Genomic DNA, 13,064 nt, shown 5'->3' on the forward strand with positions numbered 1-13,064 from the left:
TAGAGACAATATTTATTTTGTAGGGGAGAGTGTGACAAGTTGGGAATTGATACGCTTTAGACTGTTGTGGGGTAAAGGAAAGCTGAATGTTTATTAAATTTATTAAGTGTTTATTTTTCATTGTTATTTAATTCTAACGTGTTAAAATTCTAATATTTAAAGTATTTCCAATCTTAACCTGTGATCTACAGACTGGTGTCAGTCTGGTCTCAGTCCTGCACTCTGAGATCGATTGCTTTAGTCTCCGCCCACATACCTGGAGAATTCGCGGTCTTTTCTCATTCGAGTAAAGCTCGCGCAAGAGACACACATCTAATATGATTATTTCTCCCCTCTTTAGTTTGAGGGATAACACATATATATGCAGCGGCCAGTAGCTCCTTTGAACTTGCTATATTTCTGTTTTGATCTGGGTATTTTTCAGCTTTATTTTTACATCATTGAATGATGTCTGATTGGGTTTGATTTTTAAAGGCTAAACCAAAATTGTTCCAACTCCTTATCTGTTTTTGGCTTTTTTTCTGAAACATGTATCACCTGTGACAGAAATGGTCTACAGTCATCAGAAAAAGAAGCGTGGGCTACCCACCGAGCCAGATCAACTGGATGGAACCAGTCCACCACAGTGGGTGCTTTTACCCCAGGAGGAGAGGAAGAGAGCAGGATTGGCTGCTGGCATGCTGGTCCAGCTTGGACTTAAGGCTGCTCCTGGCTAATGTCTGGTTTTTGACGAAATGGAACTCAGGCTGACCAAACAACAGGAAATCAGAGACTGTTGTGCCCACATCTTCAAGAGACCTGCTCCATCAACATACTCATCAAGTGGATGGGTGCAGTTTCTTTTATGTGAAGATGAAACATTTCATACATTTCAGACGCAAATTCAAAATATGACCTACAGAATTATTTCCTGGCTGTAAACGTGTATGTATATATGTCTATAAATAACTCTATATATTGTTTTATTTATTTATTTTAATTTATTTTATGTTATTGTTATATAAATGTAATAATCTTTGTCTATGTGTAGCATGTTTATTTTGTTGTACAATATTGTGTTGTATAATGATAAATAAATGTCAGATGGAGCCTGTTTACTGGGCTGAGAGGCTGAACACACACACACACACACACACACACCAGGTACGCACAAATAATGGCGAGTGACCACAAGCTTAAAAACACTGATGGTGTTCCTGATACTACACACATATGTACGTCACAACACACACACACACACACACACACACACACACACACACACACACACACACACACACACACACACACACACACACACACACACACACACACACACACACACACACACACACACACACACACAACACACACTCACACAGGGTGGTGATAGGTTGTTAATTAGGTCAGTAGCAGTGATGATGTGAGCGTGTCAGTTCCTGGTGATGTCACTCTCCCTGAGGCTAGAACCCATTATGGACCATTAATCATAATGTTATCACACTCATACATAACCGCTCATGTCGAAACACACAGCGTTTCAGAGGGAGAATGAAAGGGAAAGAAATGTGTTATCGCTGCAACAGCAAACAGCAAGACCATGGCAGTTGGAGCAAAGACAGACCTTTGCTCACTCATAAAATTAACTAGTGTCGGAAAGCTTGCAACGCACTGGGGTGTGTGCCAGATAACATTGGGGAGCGAAAAGGTAAATAACTAACATTTACAACCACACTAGCAGTGTTCATTATACACCTGCTATTACAATTGTTTGAGGGATGAGAAATTGAGGAACAACTTTACTATCCTGTCGATGTTTACAATAGGGCTGCAACAACTAATCGATTAAATCGATTATAAAAATTGTTGACGATTAATTTAGTCATCGATTCGTTGGAACTACCTTATGCGCATGCGCTGGATGCACCGCATGCGCTGCGGCAACGTCTCTGGTGGTGGCACCAAGCCAGCCAATGCCATGCCGTGTGCAGCTAACATGACGACGCCATCTACCTTGCCTGGAGTAAACCTTTGAAAGAGTGCGACGACTTCATTTGTTGTGTTGTTTTGGGTCGCAATAGGCATGCACGAGTTCAGCACGCCAGCTCTTTTGTTTGAGTATCCCTTTGTTGCAACTCGGGGCTGATAATGTGTTGGTCTCCAGCAGATTTGACTCTGTTTTGATGGAGAAAACGCAAGGTTACCAATTTCAAAATAAACGTAACAGACAGAAATATATCCAGTCCGTTTCATAATGGATCAATGTAGCCGGGCCACCAATAAAGCTATTTAAATCTATTTAGGTTGGAGAGACACTTTAGTATAACTAACGTTATGGAGTTGCTGGAATATATCTTGCTATTATTCAGAGGCAGTCTAAAATGAATCCTTTATTACTTCACAACAGAAACTTGAACAATATCTGATCCAGTTCTGATCTGATTAGTTACATTTCCGTTTTATTTTTGGTGAATGAATTTAACAAACAAACATAAAATGAATAATAATAATAACAAAATGTATAAAGTGCACTTCAGTTAGTAGCTGAACGGTTTTTAACAGTTATCAACAAAAACACAATTTATATATGTTTTGACAAATTTCACATAGCAGGCCTTTCCATTTGTTCTTAAAACAAAAACCTGTTCAAGTCTTCAGTTTAGAAAAGGGAGGTGATTTAGCTGAAGAACAGTTCAGAAATCTGAATCAGAAACCGTTCAGCTACAAACTGAAGTGAACTTTATACATTTTATTATTATTTATTTTATGTTTGTTTGTTCAATTCATTTGGCTCCTTTTTAAATGGAAGACTTTAAAAGGTTTTTGTGTTGAGGAAAAATGTAAAAAAAAATTTATAAAAAAACAATTTTTGTAACATTTGCTTTGTTTTATTTGTTTGAAAGAACATGGAACAAGAAGACCAGTACGCTGTTTTTTGAATAAAATACTGGAAAGTATAGAAATTTAGTTTTTGTCTTTTTATCCGATTAATAATCGATTAATTGAAGTAATAATCGACAGATTAATCGATTATCAAATTAGTTGTTAGTTGCAGCCCTAGTTTACAAAATGTAAAAAAAGTTTGTCCTGAGGATGCCACTGTGCCATGACCTAAATGAAAAGGCAATTAAAGACATCTCAAAACATTGTGTCTGCTTATGATTGTTGCATGATTTGTCTTAGACTCACACTAACTTCAGCATCATAATGTTACATGCTGAAATTTGGCATTTCATATTTAGCAAACTTGTTACCAAGTTGATGCTAGTTCATCAGCATGATGTACATGTGTCAACCATTGACATATATAAAGATGGACGACCTGAAAGCTCCCCATCTCAATTGCCCCCTGGTGGCTGACTGCAGTATAGGTCATAAACTCTGCCCCCTCTCATGTTAACATGGGCCAAATAAAAAAATCAATGTACGTCAAATGTACAAATGGTTGTTTTTGTTCAGGCCCGATGGATTCTTGTAAATGCCATTAGGAGCACTAAGAGGAGTCAGGGGAACCAGATTTTTTCACTGATTATGTCTCATGTACTACTACTATTTTAAAGAGAAAAGTCATTGAGCAGTGGATAATTTGAATGCTTCTGGTGAGTTTCTTGATTGGAGCTCTAACTCAAGTAAAAAACACCAATCTTTCTTTTGCTTTGCAGATAAAACAAACCCTTGGTGGAATAGAGAATCAGATGGGTCCGAATATTCGAAAATTAAGGATTCACAAATTATTGTTGTTTAGTTGAGTTATATTTTGGTGGAGAGAGTCATTTATATATAAATCACAAAAATACATTTGTGAATCCCTCTGTGCGGAAAACAGAAAGAAAAAGTCTAGGTGTGTGAGTGTAATCCTCTGAGCCTGGTTAGTTGAAAGAGGCGGGACCTACCACGGCTGTGCATGCCTCCGACGTCATGGCTACGAGGTGTATCTCTATGGAGGAATGAGGCCTGTGAGAGGAGGGAGGGGTCAAGACAGGAAGGAGGGGGCGAGCAGGGCAGTGAGGGCGGGGCTACAACCAGGAGGTGGGAGTGGTCAGAGAAGTGGGCGTGGTGTGTGTAGTGCAGGAAGGTGGGGAACCATGGTGAATCAAAGTACAGAAAGTTCATTCCACGATAAACACCCCCCCCCGAAAACACCAATGTCACCAGGAAAAGTTCCGGAAAGATTGGTTGGCAGGGAATAAAGACAGGCAATCAATGGGAGGCAGTTATTGATACAAGAGACACAAATGCAGGCAGGTAAGATCAGATGAGTTCATGATTTTAACATCAAAAGTCATGCAGCAGATCAGCGAGAGGAGAAATGAAAGGAATCAAAACAAACAAACAAACAGATAAATCAGAAAAGGGAAAATGTGAAAAGGGGGAAAACCGAGAGATGACAACACATAACACAAAACAGCACAAAAACAAAAATCAAGATTAGTGGCATTTCACAATACAGATCACCTGGACATGCTGTTAGCATCATGTTAGCTTCATTAGGAGTTAGCAAACAAAGGCTGGATGGCTGCTTACTCTATAAAAGTATGGGACTAAGTTTGCCACAATTCTACAAACAGCAGATAAGCAGTGACCATGAAGCTGCATTCAACGCCGCTGCTGCTTCAGTTTGGGCTCATTCCGAATTTAATAAAGAACAGTCCTGATCCAGAAAGGATATGTTCATATCACAGTCCTGGATCGCCATTACACGGAAACACTTTTCAGGTACACATTCATAAAAGCTGTTACAGGAACTCTGTTGAAAATGCAAATACACTATTATAGTCACTTATTCCTAGTGGCAAAGTAACAGTAACATTAAATATTCATGATATAAGTCCCCCTTGAGTCAGAAATCAGTGTTTGTTGTTGTTCCCACAGTGTGCTGTCTGAATGCTGTCTGTGCAGAGTTTGACACTAGAAGGATGTTTTCACATTCATCTGCTGAAAGTGGAAAGTTTCTCTGTGGTCATAGAAAATCTGTTTGTGTATTATATCACATCTATAATACATACATAAATACAAGCGTGATGTAGAAACTTGAAGCCACCAGTGCACATCCACTGAGAATGGACTTTACAGTGAAGGAGGAGACATCTTGTCTATATACATTTTTAAAACTCCCCGACATTAGTCAGGTCATTGCGATAACATGCTGCTATGAGTGGTGGTTTCAATTCGGCCAGAGCTACTGACAGTGCAAATTCTTTGGAAAAACTGCAACAGACTGTATTTTTCTGAGCAACCATATTTGATGTACACCACATCAGTATGATCACGTAGATGAGTAGAAACTGTTTTCACAATCACACTGTTAAAAAAAAGGCCGTGAATAAAGCTGGGGATCTGGAAGCCCACGTGTCTGACCCACCCTCTTAACACACCTGATCGGGGCTTCAGTCCAAACACCGGGCTGGAGAAGGATGGAGGTCCACTGGCTGGAGATCTGTCATCTCGCTGCAGTGGCAGAAATGGAAACAACATGGTGAAGTAGTTTCATATTTAATAACAATGAACATATAAATTATTAAACAGATTGTGGATCTGTCCTGTGCTTCATGTCAGAGCACTTTGTAAAGACACACAGACTTACAAATGACAGAGAGAAAATGAACACAAAAAGTTTAAACAGGAGTTCAGTGACCTAAGGGTAATCTCCGCATTGGCTTGAAGGTAGCAGCCTGCCATTCTATCTCTCCCTCCTCTGTCGACGTATGCAACCAGCAGACAAAAACTGATTCAGTGTCAGCATTCTTTAAGAGACTCTTGAATTTAACAGAATTTAAGTGGTGATCAAGGCTTGTTAAAAAATATTTTGCAGGGGGATCTTTTATTATCTCTCCCCCTTCACAGGGACCCTATTTCCACATGTATTAATATCTGATCTGTATCTGCATTTTATGTTAATACATGTGTAAATGCCTGCAGAATGCATTGATATGAGAATGAAATTAGATTGGTGAGACCACAGCTGGATGGGGTCTTGCTCGCATTGATATCAGCCGGGGACCTGTATCACGAAACAAGCTCCAGCTCTCTTTGGGTCACCTGTCTTCACTGTGATTAACACTGGTTGTAACTTATCAGCAAAGGAAGAGCTCCAAAACATTAATTCTCAACAGAATGATAAAGCACCTGGACCAAATGGCTTCCCAATAGAGTATTTTAAAGCCTTTTTAAAGATGTTACTGACATCTATCCTAACAAATGATGTTCTCTCTAACTTCCTCCTAATCGAGTTAGTCAGCCATGATGTCCAAGCTTGCTCTTTGCTCTCGCCTTCTCGCCATTAGCCGTTGCCATGAGTTCCAACCCCTCCATTGCTGAAAGCAAATTGTGAACACAAACTATCCCTTTATGCTGATGACCACCCGTTATATACAACTGACCCCCTCATATCAGTATTGTATTAAATTCAATGTAATATGACATGAGATTAAAGGTGCTAGCAGCAACAAACACAATATAACCACATAACTTGAATGTAATAAGAACATGTGGAAACACATATATAATATACTAACATATATATATTTACCAAATATATGCTCAACAGTCACTATAGTGGGGATATGAGCTCTATTTTGAAGTGAAAGTTACTCTCAATTCAATTCAATTCAATTCAATTCAATTTTATTTGTATAGCGCCAATTCATAACAGAAGTTATCTCAGGACACTTTTCAAATAGAGCAGGTCTAGACCGAACTCTTTATAACATTATTTACAGAGGCCCAACAGTACCACCATGAGCAAGTCTCACGATACACAATATCACTAAGTAGGTGTCCACTATGGTGTCCTGTTCTGAAACTGACTTTTCAACAGGCAAAACTCTAAATTAAGTATATAAATCCTGAAAATTGTTGGAAAATCAGTTGTATACTGGTCCAAAACTCCTCATCATTAGGAGTTGATGAGAACATACCATCTCCACAGCCAATCACTGAAGTGGCCATTTTCATTTAATCACAATGCAGTTAGAATGGAGATAACGAGTGTGCTTGTTAATACTAGGAGGAAATGAAAAGGCCTGCACACTCAGATAATGAATCCAGACACAGATCATGGGTTAATACCAGGTAGCTGATAAGGATTCAGTGTCTTCAACAGAGCAGAATGGTTTTGTAACTTCGAGGCCAGCCTGTCATCCAAAACTAACCAAAGTCAAAAATGATTCTAAAGGACTGTTTATAAGTCATAACAAGTCAGCAAGTTCAGGTCCTTGACCAAGTGTGTGTTGCTCATTTTGTGGGTTTTTTCCTAGAGGCTGATACAGTTTGTATGTGTGTTCATTCTTTTAATTCAGAACATTGTTAGACCCATCTGGGGAGACATTCTTCAAACAAAGCAGTCTTGTTCCTGTGGTTTTTTAACCTAACACTCTCTCTCTCTTGTTTCTGTAAATCACTGATGACTGAAGTTTAAGCTGTAATGTTTACTGCTATGCGAAGGGTTGGTTCATCGGCTTATTTGCTTTCTTTTATTACACAATATATTTATTATATCTCATGTCTGTGAGTTAAGTACAAAGCTGTGGCCAGGAAATGGTTAGCCTAGCTTAGCATAACGACTGGAAGCAGAGGGAGAAGTTAGAACATCACCTACCCATACATCTACTCACTAATTAAGATGCCATAACTTGTTTAACTTGTACACAAACAGAAATGTATAAACAAAAATGTGTGGTTTTAAACAGAGCTACGTGTTGTAACTATTTCCGCAAACGCTTTATTTAACCGTATTTGTTGAATGACTTTAGAGTGAATGGTGGTACATTGGGACGTGATGCACACAGTAAATAAACATGTTCCCACCCTGTTCACACAGCAAACAGACACACAAGCCCGTCAGTTTACTAAGGAACACAACTGAGGACAGTTTGGTGCGTTCGCTCTGAGGGACGAGACATCCATGGTCTGGTGCTAGGTTTACCTTGATTGACATATGCCATTCATACTCCCGGCATGCAAGCTGGGCCTCAAACTTGGCCTTCTCTAGAATCATCTGTCTCTTCTTCTGGAACTCATAGCCACCTTCCTTCGTGTGCTGCTACAGAACGCATCAAACGTTTAAATGACCTTAAATACTTGCTATTACTTATATACTTATAGGCTTTATATTTCTATGGACAAACACACAAAATTGTTTAGGGACTACTTGATCTCTATCACACACATATATATATATATATATATATATATACACACACAGCTGTTAGATTTACAGCCTCTGTGAAGGTTTTCAAAATGTTCACCTTCAGCACCCCCCAGTGGTTGTACAAAATAGAGGCTATAATCAACAGCAATGATTGCAGATACTTGTTATCTCTGGCAGGCATAAGCCTGGAGGGGATAATGCCTTTGGTCACAGCTAATCTCCCATAATATTTATGACTGTATGCTCAAGGACCTGATCACAAGGACCACAACAAACCAGCCAGGGAGTGCTACAAGTGCTCAAAAGTCTTGTGGGTTTGTTGTGAAAAGTTTTATTTTTAGGTGTATGAGACTGGTTGCGTTACTTTAGTCGGCGATGAGAAGCGAGGATGAGCTTGGGTTGCAGTGTTGTGGTTGTTTGTTGTGTTTGGTTTGCTGCCACGGGGAGGGGGGGGGTTTCTTACCAAGTCATGCTAAAAGCAACTGACCCGTTGCTAAGTCCTACCCCTGTCTTATCAACATAGATGAGCCTAGAACATACATATTTAAGTACAGGAAAGGAGAAAGGTTCTGACTAATGCTTGCTCAACTGGTATTGTAGCACAGAGTAAGTAGGGGTGGGACTAAGGGGTAAATTAAAATAGCCATGCTGATGACAGCTTATTGTTTAGTGGTGTCTCGACTAAAAGTAAGAGAAGTTCTAAAGTTGTGTACCTTTTGTGTGGTGAAGCCGTCATCACTGTCCTGCCCACTAAAGAAAAGAAAAAGAAAGCTTAAGATTAACTTTGCAGACCACAGAACCAGTGGTTCAAGTCCCACAGACCACAGTATAAAGTGTGGACTGGTAGCTGGAGAGGTGAAGTAAATCTTACATCTTAAATCTTAAACTTCACAAGGCAAAGCTGTACGCCTGAAACAGAAGCCCTGTTGCTATGGTTACATTCAATTCAACACACCTTTAGAACTGATTTAGAACAGTGGTTAAACTGTTGACCAGAACTAGGGTTGACATGTCCCCATATTTTACTAGACTGCTGCCTGGTAAACAGAAATTAGTATTTCCCACGACCACAGTATTATTTATTTCTCACACACAGACAGAATTTTTTCAATTCAATTCAATTCAATTTTATTTGTATAGCGCCAATTCATAACAGAAGTTATCTCAGGACACTTTTCAAATAGAGCAGGTCTAGACCGAACTCTTTAAAACATTAATTACAGAGACCCAACAGTACCACCATGAGCAAGCACTTGGCGACAAGGGCAAGGAAAAACTGCCTGTTAAAAGGCAGAAACCTAGGACAGATCCTTCGGCTCTAGGTGGGTGGTCGTCTGTCTCGACCAGTTGGGGTGAGAAGACAGAAACTTGCTTACTTAAGTGACTCTTCCACTGTGACCATTTCCACTGGGTAGAGCTGGACTCCAGACGGATCGTCCTGCTCTGTATTCACTCTGATACACAGAACAACCACATTATGAATTAGATTCTCTTCTTTCTTTGATTATCTACAGTTCTTGTGTGCTTGGTGGGGCTAAAAAACAAAACAAGTCATTTGACAAGGGAGATTTTTTATTTTTTTTTATATTCCCTCTGGCAGTGTGTTAGCTTAAAGCTGCAGCAGGTAACTTTTATAAATAACTGTCCTATTTCCTAAAACATTTACTGTATCCTGACAGTAGTATAAGAAAAATAGCTGAGTCTCATTCCCAGGTTGTAAAATGGGAATCAGACTTACACTATCTTTATCGGTTTTGATTAGTTGTTTTCATTCAGCCACAGTACCATTAGGGGGACTAGGAGGGGCCAGAGGAACCTGATTTTTTCACAGATTATCTGTCTCATGTATGACAAAAAGTTTAAAAAGCTTTAAAAACAGCTTTAAAACCTGCCTACAGATTTTGATTAAATGTGATGCCACGTAGCAAGTGACATGTGCCACGTAGCAAGTGACATGTGCTGGTATGAATCCACAATTTTTTTAAGGATTCCTTAGCACTGCGAAATAGGGGCATTTTTTTTTTACCCATTTCCACTGGGCCTCAAGGAGAACAAGCTGACGTGCTGAAAATGATTATGTGTAAAAAGTTTAATGTAATAAGTTTTCAAGAAAAACTTTGGTGGAAGTCTTCACTGACTGTTTTTATTCTTAAGTGTTAAGTACAAAATGCTATTTGTTATGAAAATTAATATACAATATATTTAGTTTATACTGGATTTTGTTTCTACTACTAGTTTTAGCAGTAAGATAACATTCTAATTGTTGCATGAGACAAGAAACATAAAAATGTCAAATAGCACAGTTTTGGTACTGTGACACTCAGACCAAAAGCTGCTCTAACTGAACTCCACTCTGTGATCCTCAGGTGCTGTGCTGGTTCTCACCTGCTGGGGTCCTGCAGCAGCTCCACAGCCTCCTTCAACTGGTTGATCATGTCAATGTGGAGCTCTGTGCCCCCTGTGACCTTTGACCTGGAACCCCAAAGACACAAATTATGAGTAATGCAGATATGCTGCACTCACAGGGGAGATTATTGTGAAAGTTACATGTGAGGCACACTTGTCATTAATCCATGACTCCCTGAATGTTCTCAACCAATACAATACAGTGTTGATACAATGGAAACTATAGAACATTAAATACACATTAATACTAATTTTATTTGTATGAAATGTTGAAACTGTATTTTCTGTACCTGCCTAATCCTTACATACATACATTTTCGATAAATTATTTTCTCTTTGTTTTGTTTATAATGTATTGTTCTATTGTAATGTCTGACCTCCCACCCAGAAAAAAGCTGATTCATAGAAAAACAGACAGAAATAAATGAACTTACATTTGTTCTGTTGGCCAGTGTGAGTCTTCTTCTATCCTGAGGGGCTCGTCCAAGTCTGCTGCTGTCCGACCCTGCACAGAAACACACATGGAAACAAACACACACAAAAACACACAGCAGCTGTCACCTGATCCACAGACTCGCTCAGCCATTGGCCAACATTCAGAGATGTTATGACTATCCCCTGGTACACAAACACAACAATAAGGACCCTGTAACAAACTCTGTCTCTTCTCCTCCACCCTCTCCTTGTCTGGGTACAGACAGATGGCTGAGAGGACAAATATTTTTTAAGTTGTAGAAAGTCCCCTTTACAAATAGATGTTATTTTGTATGAGGGGTTTGCAAAAAGTAATATTTTGTACATGGAGAACAAAATGCTGCACAATGGTTCAACCAGACTTACAACTGAAAGTGCAGAAAGAGACAAATCATAAGAAATCGGCAGTCATTGGTTAAGAAAACTGAAAGCTTTGCATCAAAATCTGTGCAGATTTAAACAGGAACAGTCTTCTGTTTCAGTGCACAATAATGCCTCTAACAAGCTGGAATTAACAGGCCTGTTGCTTTAGTAATGTTATTCTTAAAACTTCACAACAGAAACAGAAGTTTGGTGTAGGGTTAGCAGTATTCAATATCAGCTGAACACACTATTGCCCGGAAAATCACAGTTTAAACCGAGTAGATTGCAAAGGGCCCAAAGAAAAACAGGTTCCCAAAATATTTCGAGCCCAGTTGCAGCTCCGTGGTTCAGTAATGATCTTGGGCTTTTCTGGACAGGAAAACAAATTCAAAATAGGTAACTAAAGTATTCTCCACTGTCATGCAGCACTGTGGGGACATTAACTAAATGGAAGTCTTAATCATTTCATTCTTCTTCTTTTGGGTCCTGTTTCTATCTCTGTTAAAACAGCCATTATTAAAGAAAGAAGTTAATACTAAAATAACAGGTGAGTCCACTTTTCAGTGGTAGTGGCCAGTGTCCTCTTCTTTGTGGTGGTCTGTTGGGGGTGAGGCATCGGCACTGGGGGTGCCAACAAGCTTAGCAAGCTGGTGAGGAAGGCCAGCTCAGTGGTTGGGATGGAGCTGGACAGTGTGGAGGCTGTGACTGAAAAGAGGATGAGAGGGAAGCTGAAAGCCTTCATGGACAACCCCTCTCATCCTCTCTACACTGAGCTGAGGCAGCTCAGGAGCACTTTCAGCTACAGACTGACCCAGCCCCGAGCCTCGAAGCAGTTTGGAGGCTCGTTTGTAGCATCAGCCATCAGACTCCACAACGCCACAGCACCCAGTACCTCCAGTACCTCCAACCCCCGCAGACAAAGACTGATTTAAAACTCTACCAACAACGCACAAGCCTTTCGCACTATTTATATTTAATTTCCACTTAGTAGTTTTAGTTTAGTTTCAGTTTTTTAGTTTTAGTCAAGTTTAACTTTCTGCTCATATTTTGCACTCCATGTCCTACTTGAACAATGCATAGTGTATATACTTTCATTTACAGTTTTATATCTTCTAATATTAATAATATTAGTAATAGTTTTATTGTGATATTGTTTGTTCTTTGCTTTACTTTGCCCTATTGCTTCTGTGTCAACCTGAATTTCTCCTAAGGGGGATAAATACAGGAATATCTTATCTTAGTGTATCTTTATGAAAAAAAATCCAGTTTATTAGGGACCGAGCCAGCGACCGCTGGAGGTCCCTATTGTTTTTGCTCGATTTCTTCTTCTTACCTATTATTATTTTTAGCCCCCTTTGACTGCATTTTTGCCCCCCTGAAAATATACGAAAACTCAATTTTATTTGGCAAAGTTGTCAGGCCTGGTGAAAATGGGGGTATTCTATGCGTCGCTTTTGGGTTGGCCACTAGGTGGCGCTTCTATCATAAAAAATGTGTTTAGGCTAATACCTTCTGCATAGTTTGTCGCACATTCAATTTTTCTCTGCTAGAGCGCAAAATGTCCGTAAACTACTTTTCCGTGTTCCCCCCATGCGCTTTGTCTGATTCACAAACATTTTTCCACGTAGCATCTGAGGACCCTCATAATAAAAAAGAATTTTGATATTTCAAAAAAACAGCAGGTTATAAAATT

General features: G+C 39.4%; 1 protein-coding gene across 7 annotated transcripts in view; it reads right to left on the reverse strand.

Annotated features, from left to right (window-relative positions):
• lrch1 (leucine-rich repeats and calponin homology (CH) domain containing 1) overlaps positions 1 to 13,064 on the reverse strand; it is a 137,368-nt gene that overhangs the window by 36,741 nt on the left and 87,563 nt on the right. For 3 of the 7 annotated variants that reach the window (XM_051403234.1, XM_051403231.1, XM_051403237.1), the window contains exons 10-16: positions 10,969 to 11,039; positions 10,514 to 10,600; positions 9,505 to 9,582; positions 8,842 to 8,878; positions 7,904 to 8,020; positions 5,355 to 5,427; positions 3,873 to 3,995 (exon numbers count right to left, since the gene is read on the reverse strand). In XM_051403234.1, coding sequence (XP_051259194.1) covers positions 3,873 to 3,995; positions 5,355 to 5,427; positions 7,904 to 8,020; positions 8,842 to 8,878; positions 9,505 to 9,582; positions 10,514 to 10,600; positions 10,969 to 11,039 — 586 coding nt within the window. The remainder of the gene's footprint in view (positions 1 to 3,872; positions 3,996 to 5,354; positions 5,428 to 7,903; positions 8,021 to 8,841; positions 8,879 to 9,504; positions 9,583 to 10,513; positions 10,601 to 10,968; positions 11,040 to 13,064) is intronic. The other 4 variants (XM_051403238.1, XM_051403233.1, XM_051403232.1 and 1 more) reach the window with 3 other exon arrangements.

Source organism: Dicentrarchus labrax, unplaced genomic scaffold (assembly GCF_905237075.1).
Source record: "Dicentrarchus labrax unplaced genomic scaffold, dlabrax2021, whole genome shotgun sequence".
NCBI classification, from domain to species: domain Eukaryota; kingdom Metazoa; phylum Chordata; class Actinopteri; family Moronidae; genus Dicentrarchus; species Dicentrarchus labrax.